This window comes from Eretmochelys imbricata, chromosome 11, assembly GCF_965152235.1.
Source record: "Eretmochelys imbricata isolate rEreImb1 chromosome 11, rEreImb1.hap1, whole genome shotgun sequence".
Lineage (NCBI taxonomy): Eukaryota > Metazoa > Chordata > Testudines > Cheloniidae > Eretmochelys > Eretmochelys imbricata.
The window spans coordinates 75,761,060-75,781,025 of NC_135582.1; the positions used below are offsets into that span (position 1 = coordinate 75,761,060).

The 19,966-nt window shown below is 50.4% G+C and overlaps 1 protein-coding gene and 1 long non-coding RNA gene across 2 annotated transcripts in view; both read left to right on the plus strand.

Moving 5' to 3' along the window:
* LOC144272475 (uncharacterized) overlaps positions 1 to 19,634 on the plus strand; it is a 71,424-nt gene extending 51,790 nt beyond the window's left edge. Inside the window, exon 6 of the mRNA XM_077830554.1 lies at positions 17,586 to 19,634. Coding sequence (XP_077686680.1) covers positions 17,586 to 18,941 — 1,356 coding nt within the window. The 3' untranslated portion in view covers positions 18,942 to 19,634. The remainder of the gene's footprint in view (positions 1 to 17,585) is intronic.
* On the plus strand, positions 106 to 17,451 carry LOC144272476 (uncharacterized). The gene is made up of 3 exons (XR_013347566.1): positions 106 to 289; positions 16,848 to 16,961; positions 17,385 to 17,451. It is a non-coding gene; the product is annotated as an uncharacterized LOC144272476 (long non-coding RNA).
* Positions 19,635 to 19,966: the final 332 nt, after the last annotated feature.

Genomic DNA, 19,966 nt, shown 5'->3' on the forward strand with positions numbered 1-19,966 from the left:
CGCCCGGGGGGGGCCGGGGAGGGGCTGGAGCCGCGGAGCGGGCGGGGCCGGGAGGCGGGAGCGGGCGGGCGGCGCTGGGGAGAACAAAGGGCCGAGCAGGTCCCAGCCGCCCCAGGCTGGGGGTGGGACGTTGCAGGGCGCTGCTGCCTCCCTCCGCCGGGAGCCCGGGCTGAGCAGCGGCCGCTCCACGCGGCTGGGCCACGGGGAGACCTTCGGGGCCGCGGCTGCTGCGCCCGGCCGGAGCGGGCTTCCCCCGCGGGGCTGGGCCTCGCCCCGGGCCGGAGACCAGGTAACCGAGGGGCCGGGCCGGGCCGGGGTCTGCTCCCGCGCTGGGTCTGCGCCGGCCGGGGCTGCCCCGGGACAGGGCGGAGAGAGCGTGTGAGCTGCGGTGGCTTTGCCCAGCTCGGTGCAGCCAGGACCTTCCGTGGGGGGGGGGAAGAGCCGGGGCCCGCACGGGGGGGGCGGTGAAATCCCCTCTGGTGTCACCTCTTCCCCCGCCCGGCCCGACACAACCCTCCCGGCTCGGCCCCGCTGCTCCGGCGTGAGCCATGGGGAGTAAAACCCCCGTCGCTTCCCCTTCGCCTCCCGCGACGGAGTCCTCCGCTCTCGGCCACGGCTTGTGCCGCTTTCTCTGCCCGGCCCCGCTGCTCCCCCGGCCCCTTCAGCCAGGAGCTGCCAGACCCCACTGCCCACCCCCGGGGCCTCCCGGCTCCTCCACGCTCCCTGCTCCCGGGAAGGCAGCACGGCCCAGGGCTCCCCGCCGCCCCGTGGCTGTCAGGCAAGGGGGACCCATCGCCTTGCGCTGTTCGTTGTACGTGGCCGGATAAGGGCCCGGTGGGGCACTGGCCTCGGGAGCATCTCGGAGCAGCGGGGTGCAGCATCCCAGACCTCGTCTCCCCCGGCGTCCCCTGCAGGCCGCCGGCCGGCTTGGGGGGAATTCCGTGGTCGGCCGCCTGGCCGAGGCCCAAAGTCCCAGTGAGCCCTGCCGGGGTATTAGAGTCCCCCCAAGAAGCAGTCTGCTTCCCCGGCTAGGGCCTTCAGCCCCAGCTCCCGGCCCGTTACATTCAGCCCTTCGGTCAGGCTCCCAAACGAGGCCTGTCCCCTTTTGGGGGTTACACCATTTTCCCTGTTGCCAGGGGAACCCAGGCCCAGCCATTGCCCCAGGTTCCAACCTGGGGACCCTCGACACAGCGGCCACGTACTGCTCGCTCCAGTCCATCCCTGCTGTTTCCCTGGGCCTCTTCCTACGGGGCCCTTCCGTCTGCAGCCCTGTCGCAGGGGCGCCGTCCTCCGCTTCTTCTCTCGCACCAGGCCAGGGAAGAGCCCCCCTGCTTTACTCCTTCCGTCCAGCCAGGGACTGAGCTGCTGTGCCCGCCGCTCCTTTTCTCTGAGCCTCCCGGGCTCTGAGTGGCTGCTTCTGGGAGGCCTGGGTCGGCCCTAGAGAGGCCCAGAGGACCCACCTTTGCTGTTTCCTGGGGCAGGATGTAGTAGGATCGTGGGGTCTCCTGTAGGGAGCTGCAAAGGCCAGCTGCATCCCATCACAAATCCCCTTAAACGTTCCCACTTTTCCCTCCAATTCTTCAGTGTTGACAAGTCCCCTCAGGTGTTGGTGTTTTCCTCTTATATTAGGAAATGTTTCGTTTTTGCCCCATTTTCTCCTCAGTTCTAAAATATTGACGCAAAATTCCTGAATGTTTTGCCCCATTTTCTCTCTCGTTATCGATGATTTATTATCCCCTGAGTTTTTCCCCATCTAATCATTTGATATTAACATCAAATCTCCTCAGATGTCATTTTCTTAAATTCTTAAATATTGATTAATATAAAATCCTTGTACGTTTTTCTCTTTCTCTCCCTAATGATCAAATATTGATATGAAATCCACTCAGATTTTACCTCTTTATCTTGTATCAACTATTGATATAAAATCCCTCAGACTTTTCCACTTTCGTCTAATTTGTGACAAATTCCTCATATTTGCTCCTTTTTCTTTTTAATTACTGAACACTGATGTCACATTTCGGATTTTAGCATTTCCCATAAATTATTGAATTAAAAAAATCCTCTTAGGCTTTGAGGTGTTCTCCATATTGTTCAGACCCTTCTCCTGTTTGGAGGGAACTTGTTGCCTTGAGTCATTCTCTATAGTGGAGGTTGCAGAGGGGTTAAATTCCCCAGTGATCAACTTTCCCACTCACATTTGAGAACCATTTGTTTTCCCCTTTGTCTCCATTAAAATTCACAGGGTTGCTGATCAGGGTGACTTGCCCCACTTCAGATTCACATCCCAGGCAGGGCTTCACACCATCTGGGCCTCACACTGTCCAGTTTCAGAGTAGCCGCCGTGTTAGTCTGTATCTGCAAAAAGAAAAGGAGTACTTGTGGCACCTTAGAGACTAACAAAGGTTCCACAAGTACTCCTTTTCTTTTTACACTATCCAGTGTCTCCCAGACCCTGACTGACTTTTCCTTTCCCCAGTCAGTGTGAGACATTAACTCCCCTCAGGGGGCTGCTCTGTGTGTGGGTGGGTCCCTGTTCCCCTGGGCAGCGCCCAGAGTGGCTGAGACGCTCCATCCTCCTGTACTAACTCCTCACGTTCCGATAGCTGCTTTCACCAGAAGGGTCCCCAGAGCCCGTGGTGAACGGTCCCCATGAGGGGTCTCTTCCTGCAGTGCTGAGACCCAGCCACCTCTTGGCTGGGTCCATGGTGGCCATTATTAGCCAGTGATAGAGCATGGAAGTTTATTGAATTGTCTGGCTCCTCCACCGCCTCCCGTCTCCTGTTAAAGCAGCATTGCCCAGGGCTATGTGAATGGCCGGTCGGGGCAGTGATAATTTTCTCTCCATTGATCAAATACTAATATAAAATCGCCACAAATTTTGTTTCTCTCCCCTTCAGAACTGTAGGATGTTCAGGGTTTGGAGGGACAATAGTTACTCTGAGCCCTTGCTCCAGAAGTAGGGGAGGAGGGGAAGGCCTGAAACCTCCCCTCCCCGGGATGTGGTTAAACAGATTTTGGCATCCTCCCTCCAGTGTCACATTTCTGCTCTCATTGACTCCAGAGTTGCTGCAAGGAAGGAAAAGGAGTGGCTCTGGATTAACATAGGAGCCGATAAGATCGGGGAAGTGGTGTCCTTAGCTGCTGTCACCAGAGGGCTCTGGCTGTTGCTAAGGGAGGGGAGGCTGCTCTCTCTGTCTCTTTACTCAAGATATCAGGGTTGAGTTTCTCAGGTGGGATGGTGCTGCCTCCCCTGTGCTCTGGGAGCCCAGGCTGAGCCGCTGCTGCTCCTCAGCAGGGTCTGTGCTGTGGAGAGACCTTCATGAAAGGCTCCTCCCTGCCCAGCCCAGGCGGGGACTTCCTCTAGTGGCTGGAACTAGCCCCCTGAGGCAGCCCCAGGCTCTGCCAACTCCAACTGCTGAGCCAGAGGCTCCAGGTGACTGAGAGAGACCGGGGGATGGTCAGAAAAGTGACTCTGCACAAATGTCTCCAGGCGCCTGGGATCTCCCAGCCCCTGGGAATCTGCTACTTGTTGTTAATGCACCTGTGGGCGGGATCCGAGCTGCCTTAACAGCACTGAGCCATTGATCTCCTGCCAGGATCTGCCCAGTGGCAAAACTGGGGATTGAGGAGGGGAAGAGACCAGCTCCGTGAGGTTCCCCTTTGTGTGTTTGGGGTGTGGAGATGCCAGGCAGGGAAGGGTCAGGGAAGGACAGAGATGGAGGGAGAGACAGTGTGAGTTAGGAGCAGTCAGGAAATTGGCCGGGGGAGGGGGAAGAAGAGCTTGAAATCCCCTGTGATTTTGCCACTTCCTTCTGAAAGATTTATAAAATCCTCTCCTGATTCCGTCACATTTCTCTGTAATTATCAAATATGGATATAAAATCTATGTCAATATTTCAGTCTTTTCTCTCAAATTATTTATAATTTCTCCATTCAGCTTTTGTCCCATTTTCTCTCTAATTCTCCGGTATCAATTTAAAATCTCCTCAGATTTGGGGTGTTTCAGAGATTCATAGATACTAAGGTCAGAAGGGACCGTTATGATCATCTAGTCCGACCTCCTGCACAACGCAGGCCACAGAATCTCACCCACCCACTCCGCAAAAAACCTCTCACCTATGTCTGAGCTATTGAAGTCCTCAAATTGTGGTTTAAAGACTTCAAGGAGCAGAGAATCCTCCAGCAAGTGACCCGTGCCCTGTGCTACAGAGGAAGGCGAAAAACCTCCAGGGCCTCTTCCAATCTGCCCTGGAGGAAAATTCCTTCCCGACCCCAAATATGGCAATCAGCTAAACCCTGAGCATATGGGCAAGATTCACCAGCCAGATCCTACAGAAAGTTCTTTCCTGGGTAACTCAGATCCCACCCCATCTAACATCCCATCACAGGCCATTAGGCCTATTTACCATGAATATTTAAAGATCAATTAATTGCCAAAATCATGTTATGCCATCATACCATCTCCTCCATGAATTTATCGAGTTTAATCTTAAAGCCAGATAGATCTTTTGTCCCCACTGCTTCCCTTGGAAGGCTATTCCAAAACTTCACTCCTCTGATGGTTAGAAACCTTTGTCTAATTTCAAGTCTAAACTTCCCAATGACCAGTTTATATCCATTTGTTCTTGTGTCCACATTGGTACTGAGCTTAAATAATTCTTCTCCCTCTCCAGTATTTATCCCTCTGATATATTTATAGAGAGCAATCATATCTCCCCTCAACATTCTTTTAGTTAGGCTAAACAAGCCAAGCTCCTTGAGTCTCTTTTCATAAGACAAGTTTTCCATTCCTCGGATCATCCTAGTAGCCCTTCTCTGTAACTGTTCCAGTTTGAATTCATCCTTCTTAAACATGGGAGACCAGAACTGCATACAGTATTCCAGGTGAGGTCTCACCAGTGCCTTGTATAACGGTACTAAAACCTCCTGATCTTTACTGGAAATACCTCTCCTGATGCATCCCAAGACTGCATTAGCTTTTTTCACGGCCATATCACATTGGCAGCTCATAGTCATCCTATGATCAACCAATACTCCAAGGTCCTTCTCCTCCTCCATTACTTCTAATTGATGCGTCCCCAGCTTATAACTAAAATTCTTGTTATTAATCCCTAAATGCATAACCTTACACTTCTCACTATTAAATTTCATCCTATTACTATTACTCCAGTTTACAAGGTCATCCAGATCCTCCTGTATGATATCCCAGTCCTTCTCTAAATTGGCAATACCTCCCAGCTTTGTATCCTCTGCAAACTTTTAGGTTTCAGAGTAACAGCCTTGTTAGTCTGTATTTGCAAAAAGAAAAGGAGTACTTGTGGCACCTTAGAGACTAACCAATTTATTTGAGCATAAGCTTTCATGAGCTACAGCTCACTTCATCGAATGCATACTGTGGAAAATACAGAAGACGTTTTTATACACACAAACCATGAAAAAATGGGTGATTATCACTACAAAAGGTTTTCTCTCCCCCCACCCCACTCTCACTATTACCAACAAGAGAGTGGGGTGGGGGGAGAGAAAACCTTTTGTAGTGATAATCACCCATTTTTTCATGGTTTGTGTGTATAAAAACGTCTTCAGTATTTTCCACAGTATGCATCCGATGAAGTGAGCTGTAGCTCACGAAAGCTTATGCTCAAATAAATTGGTTAGTCTCTAAGGTGCCACAAGTACTCCTTTTCTTTTTGCAAACTTTATTAGCACACTCCCACTTTTTGTGCCGAGGTCAGTAATAAAAAGATTGGTCCCAAAACTGATCCTTGAGGAACTCCACTGGTAACCTCCCTCCAGCCTGACAGTTCACCTTTCAGTAGGACCCATTGTAGTCTCCCCTTTAACCAATTCCTTATCCACCTTTCAATTTTCATGATGATCCCTGTCTTTTCCAATTTAATAATACCCCATGTGGCATAGTATCAAACGCCTTACTGGAATCTAGGTAAAATTAGATCCACTGCGTTTCCTTTGTCTAAAAAATCTGTTACTTTCTTAAAGAAGGAGATCAGGTTGGTTTAGCACGCTCTACCTTTTGTAAAACCACGTTGTATTTTGTCCCATTTACCATTGGCCTCAATGTCCTTAACTACTTCAGAATTTTTTCCAAGACCTTGCGTACTACAGATGTCAAACTAACAGGCCTGTAGTTACCCGGATCACGTTTTTTCCCCTTTCTTAAAAATAGGAACTATGTTAGCAATTCTCCAATCATACGGTACAACCCCTGAGTTTACAGATTCATTACAAATTCTTGCTAATGGGCTTGCAATTTCGGGTGCCAATTCCTTTAATATTCTCAGATTAAGATTATCTAGGCCCCCTGATTTAGTCCCATTAAGCTGTTCGAGTTTCGCTTCTACCTTAGATATGGTAATATCTACCTCCATATCCTCACTCCCATTTGTCATGCTACCATTATCCCTAAGATCCTCATTAGCCTTATTAAAGACTGAGACAAAGTATTTGTTTAGATATTGGGCCATGTCTAGATTATCCTTGACCTCCACTCCATCCTCAGTGTTTAGCGGTCCCACTTCCTACCTGTTAGGGGGCTTATTCCTTCACCCCCTTCCTTCCCTGGTCCTTCTCACATGAACAGAGAGCAACAATACCCGAAGTCCAAAGGTACAAACAATTCAGTGTTTATTGGGGTGAACTTCCAGCAAGCATGATTCCAGTTTCCTTCCTTAGTATCCTCCTTCCCAGCTCTGATACCACAGAGCCTTACACCTGTGTCCCTTTTCCCATTCCTGCCCTTAGCCAAACATGATTCCAATTTCCTTACCCCCATTCCCTGTTCCCATCTCCCCTCTCTCACACACACACATCCACTTCCTGATTGACTACAGACTATATAGTAAAACTTGAGTTAGGCTTAGCTATACCTTAACCAATCATTTTCCTGAAATTTAATTAATCAATCCTAACACATCGTAACATGATTATGTAACCAATCATATCCCACCACCTTAATTAGTTTACACCCAGCAAAATTAATTATACAGCAGACAGAAACAATCACAGAACCGGACAGAGATTATACAGACAAACAATAGCAAAGTGGGAACTATAATGACAAAACAATACAGAAGTGAGGATTTCACATCCCAGCTATTGATAAGTGAGTTCTTGCCAGACAGGATGCTATCAAACTAAGTTTCCTTTTACATTTTCTAGGCGCTTCCCTTTCTCTGGAGGTGACAGGCACTATCAGGACAGGATTGTATTCCTAACAGCCCAATAGCACCTTCTTTCAATGTGACTAGTTTGGAATGTGAGGATGTGACCAGTCGCTTCCCAGCTTATGGCTGCCTCTGTTGCTGAGCCAAAGGCGTCTGGCTAAGCACAGGGCCTCAGATTCTTTCTTTTATACCTCTATAACTAGCCAAGGGATAAGAACACACCTAAATTCTTCGAGTACAGGCCTTTACCGACAGGCCTGAATATCTATATCCTAACACTACCCCTTGGATCTGCAGTGCTTTGTCCTTGCTTGGTAGGGAATTTGTTGCCCTGAGCCGTTCCCCAGGATGCCCATTCTCTACTGGAAACAGGGCATGGAAGGGAGAAACAAATCTCCCACATGGAGACCTCCCAGTCCCAGCTGCTGCCCCTCACCATGACCCAACCCTGCTCCCCCCATCCTCGCTGCCAGTCATCCCTGCTGCTACCCCCTCCCACTGCCAGGGAACCTCCTAGCTCCATCCCCCTTCCTTTCCCCTTTCAAGTTGCCTTGTCTGGGCCTGTGAATGGCAGGTGGGGTGGGGAACCATCCTTTTCTGTTTGTTTATTGAACATCCATATTCCCTGACAACTTCATTAATGCAGCGCTAAGGGTGCCCAGTGCTGTTCTGAGCCCTTCCAGCAGGTCGAGTTCAGCAACACTCAAACCTCTCAAAAGTAGGAAATCCAGAGTGAAGGTCCCTGCCTGTGCAACCTTAACTCTGCCCCCTTGGAGTTGGCAGTAACCACTGGGCGTTAGCCACATGTACTCCAGCTGCATTCACTGGGCTATGTGAAGCTGTAGTGAATGGCAGAGGCATGAGTTGGAGCAGCTGGGTAGAGGTGTGATTGTGAGATGAGGAAATCTGGGGATTAATTTGAGGATTGTCGCAGAGCTGTGGTTGTGAATGAGGAGCTGTGGGTCTGAGTCCCCCTGGCCTGATCAAGGGGAAGAGGTGCATATGTACCTTGAGCATCCAGTCCATATCATTTGCACGCTGAGTTGTGTAGTTTGTGTCAGCACAGGGTTTTCCCTGCCATGGGGATTGTCAGCTGTGGGGTGGGATAGGAGAGCTGTCTGTGTGTTTAATGATGGATAAGTGAAAGATTTTGGAGGGAAATCCAGTGACTGTGTTCCTGTAAGCTGCGCCATTGGGCGGCTGCCCAGGAGAGATTCAAGTGCTGTGCAGTTGATTAGCAGAGCCACACACATGGAGCCGGCAGCATGTGTTCAGATGCCCCTTGCCCCCGCTGCTTTGCAGCCACATTGCTCCTGCAGCTGTCCCCGGGACCCTCCTGCTGGCTGTGCAGGGTTGGTGGTGGAGAGAGAATTGATGTCAGGGGGTCCCCCTCCCCCAGCCCCAGTACCCCATCTCTGCAGAGCAGTGTAGAGGGGACAGGGCTCAGAACTTGCAGCAGCTTTGAGGTCTGAACGCACCTTCGGGTGTGTGAGTGTCTTAAGAGACAGTGCACGGTCTCCCAGAGACTTCCCTAGTAGCCAGCACACTGTGTGTGTGTTTGTGTGTGGAGACAGACACAGACACACACACACAGTTTTCCCCCTGTGAGGGGACATGGTTCAGGAGGAGAGCTTTCAGTGTGTGCCTTAAAGAGACAGCGGATGGGCGTCTCTCAGAATCTTCCCCAGCAGCCAGCACACCTACAGTCTCTTTGTGTGTCACACATCTCCCGATACTGATGTTGTTGGTACTTCCTGCAATGCACATACATTTTCTGTAATTTTATTCTTTCAAAGTGTGTTGTTTTAGTTTTTTGAATGCTCTGTGCATTGCATAATTTTTATTTCTCTCTTATACTTAGATTTAATTTTTTGAGTAGTGAGTTCTAAAATGCCCAACTTGTCCTGGCTGGAGTAATTATCCCTATTGGTAACTTTTAAAAAATATATATAAAGGTTTTTGTTTCTACTAGTGGCACACATTATCTTGTGCACATAACAAAATTTATTCCGCACATGGGTGGAAAAAATTAAAGGGAACATTGCCTGTGACTAATGGAGATGGGGCTGGTGAGTGTAGCAAGGGTGGGATTGTTTCTGGGGAGCAGGCTCCGTGTCTGAGTGTAGAAGAGCTGTAGGTAGGTCCTGCTCCGTGCCGCTCGCCTAAAACCAGATTCTGTCCCCGCAAAGGGGAGGTGTTTGAGTCTGAGCTGCAGCTGTCGGGAGCCCTGTTACCCGAGCAGTATGTGGGGTTCCTGCTGCGGGGGGGGCTAGTGGTGCGAGTGTCGCTGCTCTTGGAGCTCAGCGTTGGGTGCAGTAGCAGAAAGGGCAGCGTGTGGGTTCAGCAGACCTCGATGTTGTTCAGAAGGACCACAGGCTCGGTTCGGTGGCCAAGGCGCTCGGCCAGGTTTACTGTTGACAAGGAACAGCACTGCAGGATTCTGCTACATGAAACTAAGGAAAACCTACATTTCATATGTTAGTTAGGGGCTAGGATTAGAAGCAGAGTTCTCATTTCTGATGCTTAGCAACCATATCTGCAAAAAAGTTAAGAGTCTGTTCTAACGCTTCAAGAATGCAACAGCTGAAGAGTTACTTTACTGGACTTATTTAAGTAAAGTTACCACCTTACGTATTTTAGTGATGCTTTTAGTTGCTCCGTTTCTTCCTGCGACAGGGGTTTCTGCAATAACTATAACTTTGAAAACCAAGAGGGCAGAAGCGAGGAGAGAACAGGTGGAAAGCAATATAGGAAGGGAGGGAGACATGAGTCAGAGATTAATTAACTCTGTGTGGTCATTTTAAACTACAGACAGCAGCAGTGAGCTTGGCAAACTGAGAGAGGTTATAAAGGAAAACTTAATCAGTATGTGAAAATATTTGAGCAAAAAGGTTCTATAATTAGCTCTGAGTGGGGCTCTGTGGGTTAAAGCAGAGGGCTGGAAACCTGTATCCCTGGTTTTGTTCCTGGCTCTGGGAGGAGAGTGGGGGTTGCTACATGCTTCCACAAACCCTGAATTTGTTCTCCCAATGCCTGTTTTTGTCTGCATGCCCAATGGATTGCGGGGATTCCCAGCAGCAGTTAACCATTTCTGGGGAACTCCATGCATATTTTTAAGATGTTTAGCCTGTGTTTGCCAGCCTAAATTTTTTCCTCTTGCTGGCTGCATTTTTTCTGACAATGTATTAATTCCCGGTGTTGGCCCAGTACTCTAGGTTTTTTACTTTGAAATCCGTTTTTATCCACTCTCTCCTGTGATCAAGAGCAGTCCTGTTGCGTAATGTGCTCTGTGACCTATTCCGTTTCCTCCTCCATCTGATTTACCAATCTAGGGAAAGTATTGCTGGCAATTTCTCCTTCCTGTGCGCTTACTTCTCCCATTCTGACAAGCCGCCAGTCTGGGTTTCGGTTTCACTGGAACATGGCTCTCATCATACAGTGGTGGTTGCAGTCTGATGGCCCCTGCCCATGGGCTGCTTAGTTATTCTTGGTTTGGGTCATTCTACATATCCCCGTTCCATCCCTTAATTTTGCTAGGGCCACCTTTCTCCATTTCTGTCCCCACCCATCAGGCACTATCTAAGTACCCGGATCCTGTTGTTGCCCACCAAGATGGATAGTAGGGGGCGGCACTTCTCTTTTTTGCAGATTCACTACAGCTGTTTCTGTTTCTCTGCTTGCTGTGACATATCGTGTGTCTGGATTGCTTGCTGCCCTGCCAGCAGAGCTGGTGGTTTCCCGGGCTGTGTTGTGTCTGTTGCTTCTTTTATCTTTGTTTGTTTCTGTTACTTGCCCTGCCAATTTTGTTTGTTGTCTTAGCCATCTAACAGCCATGGCTAGGGTTTGCAATATTTTACGTTTCTTGCTGTTGTTCTTTTTCAAGGCTACAGTCTCTGCCATTGTCTTACAAATTCCAGTCCATTTCCCTCTTTTTTTTTTTTTGACCTCTACTCGTTACCCAGTGTGTCCAAACCTTATCAGACTCTGGGGGGATCTGTAGCTGGGGGATGCGGAGATTCCTTAGCTTGGAGCTTTCTGCCATCTTAGGTTGTGAACCCCAGAGTGGGCAGCTCTCCACTTACCAAATCAGCGGTCGGGTCAGTAGTGTTGTTAGAGCTGTGGAGTGGTGCTCGCACTGCAGAGTTGTCAGTGTTGCCGTTCTCGGTGCTCCTGTGTTCTCTGCACTAGCAGGGAGTGCAGGTTGCTGATTCAGCAGACCTCAGCGCTCTTCGTAAAGAGAGGCCACAGGGTTAGCTCAGTGGCAAAGGGCCTCGGCCAGGTTTATTGTCGACAAAGTCTGAGGAAAATAGTGCCACTCTTGAGTTCAATTGCCTTACCCACATATCCTCATGCCTGGGAGTTATCTTCCCTTCAATCTATTAATTATCTTCTGCTACACAGGACTGTGACCTTTGGCAATGTACAGAACATAGCAGATGGCTTTGCAGCTGTGGGGTTCCCAAACCGCAGTGGAGCAGTAGACACACACAAACCTATTATGGCCATAGAGCACCTGGCCAAGGAGTACACCAACAGAAAGGGTTACTTTTCCATGGTTATGCAAGTGCTGGTTTATCCCTTTCTCCCCCAGAGTGTTAAACAAGAGCTGCTTATGGACACTTCTGCTCTGGAGTGCTGGATCACAGTGCAACTAACCGTACTGGCCATGGTCTGGCCTGCCAGGGGTGAGGGAAATGGGGAGGGAATTGCTGGGGTGCATGAAACTGAGTGTGGGGCTCTGAGACTGAATACTGGCACCGTTCTGTACAGCTAGTGGTGGTTTTATTTGATATCTCGCTCCTGAGGGTAACAAAGGCAGAGAGAACAGTTGCTGCTGGCATCCTGAAGTTGCTTTGGGCCGTATGCCGCTAGCCTGTTTAAGGCAGTGATGCCTGCTGAAGTTATTGCCAAATGGTGTGGGGAAGCGTCCTATCATGGAGGAAAAAATAAGGCTGCCATCCCTAGAAACCTTCAGGAGAGGATTGCAGGGCTCCTCCATGGAAGTTTCATCGAGATCACTCAGCAGAATTCGAAGAACATCCCTGTGGACATAAACTGCTCTGCATGGTCCCCTCAGCTAACTTGAGTGAGGAACGAAAAGCAGAGAACAGCTCTACCTCTCTCGTACCACCACCACTTCTAGTACGAGTGAATCAATGAAGAATAGGTAGCTGTGTCCTGATAAGTTGGGGGTGTCATCACGAAAATGGGAAATAAATGTAACGCTTACCCGAGAGTCCTTCCCCTGCACCACTGCTCGATAGCAGGGATTGGCTGGGCTGCGGTGGCATCAAAACAGGTCGTGGCTCGCAGCACAGCTGGATCCCTTGGTAGACTGTCCCCCGTATTCCTCCTCCTCTTCCTCATCCACTTCCTCCTTGCTGTTCATGGCAGGACCTCGGCGGTATCCACAGTCATGTGCAGGGTCATGGTGGGGTCTCAGCCAAACATGCCCTGCAGCTCCTTGTGAGAGCAGCAGATCTGCAGCTCGACACCCAATCGATCACTGGCCTCCCTGGCCTTGGGGTGCGCCTGCCGCAGTTCCTTGGCTGTCACGTGGCACGGCTGCTGGTCCCGGTGGTAGCCCGTCTCCGGCATCCCCCCAGCAGTCTGCCCGTAGATGTTCCTTGCACAGCCGCTTCTCCCCACAGCCCAGGAGATCCCACGTCTCCTGCCCGCTCCAGGTGGGAGTGTGTCTGGCGTATGCGGCTGGCACGGGCAGCTGGGCAGCTGCCCACAGCAGTGGAGAGCTGCTAGTTGTGCTCATCAAGCTGGACAACCGGGAAAAGGCATTTCAAACCTGTGCATGGGTTTAAAGGGTGCAGGGGCTTCCTGTCCACATGACCCCTGGGCAGTGGAGTTCACAATCGTGACCAGCGCGGTCAGTGTTGGGCATTGTGGGACAGTGGCTGAAGGACTGTTATAGTCAACCTAAGTAACTCAGCACCTACACTCTTGCTGCATTGACCTATGCATATCGACCATGGCCCAAAGCTGCTCGGGAAGGTGATGTTACTGTGTTGGCACTTATATCACTGGGAGACAACTTTAAGTGTAGACCTGCGCACAAGGCGGCTTATGTTGGCCTAACTTTATAGTGTAGACCAGACCTCCGAACAGTGTGACTGCACTGGTATGTAAAAGGTGGTGGAGCGAGACACTGTAAATAAACTGTAGGGTGTATCTGCACAAGAAAAGGTCTCTGAGTGGTCTGTGCAAAGCAAAGAGGACCAGCATAGTGCGTGCTCCATCAGACGTGGGGGCATGTCTGGGATCCTGCCTTTATCCAGGGGGTGGAGAACGTGACAGGCAGGGGTAGACAGTTATTTTCTGTGAAGGTGCAGATTTCTTGCCCAAGGTTTAGTCAAGGTCCAGACTCCAGAGAAATTTTATTTACTTGTTATAATTTTTTTTTAAAAGATTTTTGTGGTCCATTCAAAAGTGTCTGGCAGTCTGGATGTAGTCCACGGTAGATTACCCCATGGATAGGGGAGCGAGTGTAAAAAGTTTGGCAGGCCAGGAGGTGGAGGAAACTTTACAATGGCAGGTAGACCAGCAGAAGGAAATGCAGCCCATCTTGCAGAGCTTCCAGCAGTCCCAGCACTCGGAGAGACTGTCCTTGCTCACCTGGCAGATTGAGGAACTAAAAAGCCCTCAGGGATTTTAAGGAAGCAAGTGCAGAGGTAGCAGCAGCAGCTATTACAAAGTGTGGTGAGCCCTGTGGTAGGATCAGCAGCCAGGCACAGGGTCTAGGCCTCCGCAAGATGGACCCCACGGTTGACCCCAATAGATTTTTGGTCACGTTTGGGAGAATGGCTATGGGGGCAGGACGGAATAAAGGAATCTGGGCCCTACGGTTACCTCCCTATTGAACAGGGGAAGCTCAGGCAGCCTACCTGGCGCTCAGTGACGAGCGGGGAAAGGCACTACGAAGTGGTTCAGGTGCCCGTCTTAGACTGGGTGGGCCTTTCGGCAGAAAAGTACTGACAAAAAATTTTGAGCTGCAGGATGGACAGGAGGACTATGGCCAAAACTGACAGACTGGGCCACTTGTTGGCTAAGGCTAGACACCCAACATTTGGCCAACATTATGGATGCTGTCATTTTTGAACCATTCCTTCAATGTCTCCCAGAGAGCACCCCGCTGTGGGTCAGGCGGCATCAAATCGTCACCCTAGATGTGGCAGTTGAATAACAGAGGAGTTTGTAGAGACAGACGTTCCCAGAAGGGGTCGGCAGTTTAAGGGTCAGGGAGGAAGATCAAGGAAGCTACATAGGGAAAGGGCATGGAAAAGAAGAGGGCGGAGGCCAGGGAAAGACCAGTGGGGTCTCAGGTGATGGTGTGTTACAAGTGGGGGGGGTCGGGACATTTTAAAAAGACTGCCTGTATATGGAGTGCAGGTTTACGGAATTCTGTGGGCAGGGAGAAGAAGGAAGTTACTGACCCTCCTAGAGTAGTGTGGGGTGAACATCACATCACAATCGCTTAGATCAGGTTCTGTACCAGATGGCTTGCAGACAGCTAATGCGACACTGGTTTTTTTTTTTGTTTTTTTTTTTTTTAAAAAAAGGCTCCAGAGGCGATCCAGGTACTTATAGGCTTGTAAGTATAACTTCAGTATCCGGTAAATTGGTTGAAACTGTAATAAAGAACAGAATGATCAGACCCACAAGTGAATGTGAGTGGTTGTGGAAGAATCAGCATGATTTTGTAAAGGGAAATTATGCCTCATTAATCCTTTATAGAATAATTTGTCAGGTCAAAAAACATTGATAAGGGTGATCCAGTGCATATTGTGTATTTGGACTTTCACAAAACCTTCAACAAGGTCCCTCACCAAAGGCTCTTAAGCAAAGTAAGCAGTCATGGCATAAGAGGGAAGGTCCTCTCATGGATTGGTAACTGGCTAAAAGATAGAAAACAATAGGTAGGAATAAATGGTCAGTTTTCATAGTGGAGAGAGGTAAATAGCAGGGTCCTGCAGAGATATGTACTGGTCCCAGTACAATTCAGTATATTCCTAAATGATCTAGAAAAAGGGGTGAACAGTGAGGTGGCAAAGTTTGCAGATGATACAAAATTACTAGGGCATCAAGTGATTAAAAAAATTAATTGTGATTAATCAAATAGAATACTATTTATTTAAATATTTTGGAAGTTTTCTAAAATTTTCAAATATATTGATTTTGATTACAACACAGACTATAACGTATACAGTGTGCAGCATGTGGCAGGGGAAGAGAGGCTGGTGCAGGGAGGCTGAGCTTGCCAGGCCCTTGTTCTCTATGGGCTGCCCCTTGGAGCATGGGGCCGGCCGGGGACAATGGGGGAGGGGGCGGGGGGGAGTCCCTGGATTGAGGGGCCAACCAGGGGCAATGGGGGAGGGGGCGGGGGGGACAGCCCCTGGAACAAGTGGCCAGGGGCATTGGGGCATGATGCGGGAGGGTGTCAGCCCCCAGTGTGAGGGGCCAGCTGGTGGCATTGGAGGATGGCGCAGTGGGGGGGTGTCAGTCCCTGCAATGAGAGGCCTTCTGGGGGCAATGGGGCATGATGTGGGCTCTTTTTTCCTTCAGTTAACTGCAATTAATTGACAACCCTAAAAATGACTCAAGATAGTTAAGTCCAGTTACTACACAGCCCCAGAAGGGAGGACCAAAGTCTGAGCCTGCCCTAACGCTGCCGTCCTGGATGGTGCGGGCAAAGCCGAAGGCAAGGGCTTCAGCCACAGGCAAGGGCCTGTAACCTGAGCTCCGCTGCCCAGGGCTCGAGCCCTCAGGCTTCGGCCCCAGACCCCAGCAAGTCTAAGTCAGCCCTGGTGAGCCCATTAAAACAGGGTCATGACCCACTTTGGGATTACGACCCACAGTTTGAGAACCATTGCGCACTAAAAATAGCCAAGGGACATCAGGTAGTTCTCCACCTTGGCAACTGCCTCTTCCGAGATCTCTGGTCAGTGTTTCATCTCCCATTCAAGCTCCCCCCGAGTTCAAAAGAGCAGAGCCCTGTGGGGTCTGCTGGTTGTGAGAAAAGGGGGGGCAGGGTTTGGAGAAGGCATGGCCTGGGGGCCACACCACTGTCGCTGTTCCATCCAAGGTCCAACCTTCCAATTGGCTTTTCAGGCGAAGGACCTGTTTTCCCTTAGCCTGTTCCCTCTCCCCCATTTCCCTGGGCTTCTAAGCATCTTTTAACCTGCTCCTCCAGCTGAAGCATGCTCCGCAGGCCTGGGGCTGGGTAGTGTCCTTTAACCCCATCAGGCCCAGTGTGGGGTTTGTGTACCGCATCACAGTTAAATACAATAGTATCAAGATATGCCTGTGTTATCATGTCTGTCTGCCATTACATTGTTCACTCTGCTCATGTATTCTAATTCCTTCCACCACTCGGTATGTGTTTCTTGGCTATATAGATTGTAAGGTCCTCAGGGCATGGAGCGTCTACTACTCTGTGTTTATACAATGCCTGGAACAATGGGGCCCTGATTTTTATTGGCTCTTTCGCACTAGTGTAATGAATACGATTAATAATAATGGTCCTGATGCTTAGAACTATGGAAGCTGGCCCCGGGGTGCTTAAAAATGAGCTGAGGGTAAAACCATGGAATGCTATTTGTGACAAGTATCCCACAAATTCAGCTGATCTCCCTTGTTTTTCTTACTCAGGGTTTCCAGTTTCCAAACCTGATGTGATCTCCTGCCTGGAACGAGGGGAAGAGCGGTGGGTCCCAGATCTCCAGGGCTCTGAGGAAGGAGAGTTCCAGAAAGGTGCCCAGACAGGTGAGGACTCAGCTAACCAACTCAGAAACTGTCCATGAATGAAGCAAACATTTGGGATTCCCTACAAAGGTCTTGTGAGCTCTCCGACTTCAGAATGGTTTCCAGCAGGTGTGGCATCCTCATGGCAAATGTCACTCATGACTTCACTCCTCTCCTGACTGACATCTGGCTGTAGCTCCCTCCCCAATCTTCCTTCCCCATGACTGGGAAGTGGACCCAGAAATGACCCTCTCTTCTCTATCCTCTGGGGAAGGACTTTAGGCAGGGCAGGTTGTGGAAGGGGTTCGGATCAAATCCTGTTTTGTTTGATGTCTCCGGCACTTATTTTGGTTTGGGCCCACCTTTTCCCATTCCTCTCTGGGGTTTCCTTTCTCCCCAGCACAGGGAGTGACTTATGTCTGAATTCTCTCTCTATACTTCCAGGTGATCGGATGGTGAGTGAAACTGGAGCAGAATCTACAGCAGGAAGATGCTGAGCAAGTAGAACCACATCGGACGTTAGCAGGAAGATCCAAAGGGAAAGTTCCTTGAAGTTGTGCAGAGGCAAAAGCCTGTGAGAGTCAACATAGGCCAGAGAAAAGCTTCGGTACGTTATTAGACATTATTTGACATGAAAGAATGAACATGGGAGAGAGACCCTACACATGCCTTGAGTGTGGAAAAAGTTTTAGTCAGAGCTCAACCCTCATCGCACATCGGAGAATCCACACTGGAGAGAGACCGTACACATGCCCTGAGTGTGGGAAAAGCTTCAACCGGAGCTCACACCTCATCACACATCGGAGAATCCACACCGGAGAGAGACCCTACACATGCTCTGAATGTGGGAAAAGCTTCAATCGGAACTCAAACCTTATCACACATCGGAGAATCCACACAAAAGAGACTCCCTACAGATGCTCTGAGTGTGGGAAAAGCTTCAGTCACGGCTCAGCCCTGATCACCCATCGGAGAATCCACACTGGAGAGACGCCCTTCACATGCCCTGAGTGCGGGAAACGCTTCAATCACAGCTCACACCTCATCACACATCAGAGAATTCACACAGGAGAGACACCTTACATGTGCTCTGAGTGTGGGAAAAGCTTCTGTCGGAGAGCTACTCTTATCACGCATCGGAGAATCCACACGGGTGAGACACCCTACTCGTGCTCTGAGTGCAGGAAAAGCTTCAGTGAGAGTTCAGACCTTATTAGGCATTGGATAATCCACACAGGAGAGAAACCCTACACGTGCCCTGAGTGTGGGAAAAGCTTCAACCACAGCTCAAACCTGATCACACATCGGAGAATCCACACTGGAGAGACGCCCTACACCTGCCTTGAGTGCGGGAAAAGCTTCACCCAGAGTTCACACCTTATCACACATCGGCGAATCCACACGGGAGAGCGACCCTACACGTGCTCTGAGTGTGGGAAAAGCTTCAACCACAGCTCAAACCTTATCACACATCAGCGAATCCACACGGGTGAGACACCCTACTCGTGCTCTGAGTGCAGGAAAAGCTTCAGTGAGAGTTCAGACCTTATTAGGCATTGGAGAATCCACACAGGAGAGAAACCCTACACATGCCCTGAGTGTGGGAAAACCTTCAACCACAGCTCAAATCTGAACAAACATCGGCGAATTCACACTGGGGAGACACCCTACACCTGCCTTGAGTGCGGGAAAAGCTTCAGCCAGAGCTCACACCTTCTCACACATCAGCGAATCCACACGGGAGAGCGACCCTACGCATGCTCTGAGTGTGGGAAAAGCTTCAATCGGAGCTCAAACCTCATCACACATCAGAGAGTCCATGTAGGGAAGACACTCTCCTCATGCTCTGAGTGTGGGAAAAGCTTCCGTCGGAGCTCAGCCCTTATTAGTCATCAGCGAATCCATAGAGGAGTGACAAACTACACATGCCCTGAGTGTGGGAAAAGTTTTAATAAGAGCTCAATTTTCATCAAACATAAGAGAATCCACACAGGCGAGTAACGCCGTAAATCAGGGCTTCTCAACCTTTTCTTTCTGAGGCCCCCTCAACCTGCTATAAAAACTCCAGGGCCCCCAACGGGTGGGTAGCGACTCAGGGATCTGGGCCCGGGGGTGGGACCCTTGGGCGTAGGTATACTTTGACTTCTATTCTGCGGGGGGTAAGGGCTGGCAAGGCTTGGGCTAGCTCCACACAGCCGGGTCCACCTCCACCCCCTGCCTCACCTCAGCAGCCACCCACCTGTCTGGGGCTTTGTGCTGGTGGCTGCTCCCCAACGGCTCTGCTGGCCTCGGAGCCAGGTCCCTGCCTGGGCAGCTGTAACTGGCTGCATGAGCAGTCAAAGCAGGCTGGGAGCTGAGGAGCAGCTGCAACCCTGGGTACCAGCAGCAGATGGAGTGGGCAGCCCTGGCATTCCCCCATGACACCAGCAGCCAGAAGAGCAGCTGCCCCGCACTGCCTGGCTCCAGATTGGCCAGGTCAGAGATGGGAGAGGTGGGGCTTGAGGGGGGCTGAGGGAGTGGAGGGGGTAGAGCTGCCCCCAGGACTGCCACGTTCTGGGTAAGGCACTGCAGTTGGGGGGCGGGGTGCCTCCTCAACTTTGCTCATGGGCTCAGGGCTTCAGCCCTGTGCCGCTCCCGGATTCTGTTGCGGGAGCTCAGGGTTTCAGCTCCCTGCCGCTCTGACTTCAGGGGCGGGAGGGGAGCTCAGGGTTTCAGCCCTGCACTGCTCCCAGCTTCGGTGGGGGAGGGAAAGAGGGGAGCTCAGGGTTTCAGCCCCGTGCTGCTCCTGGATTCAGTGGTTGGGGGGAGGGGAGCTTGGGGTTTCAGCCCTGTGGTGGGGAGCTGAGACTTGGGGTCTCAACTGTGGGTCCCCACGGACTCCCTGAAAGGGCTTGCAGAACCCCAGGGGCCCCCGGACCTCCAGTTGAGAACCGCCGCCATAAATGTCTTAGGGCTGGCCAAAGATTTTTTGTAAAATACAGTAGCAAATTCCCACGTAGTTTGTACCATTTTCTTCAGTGTAGTCT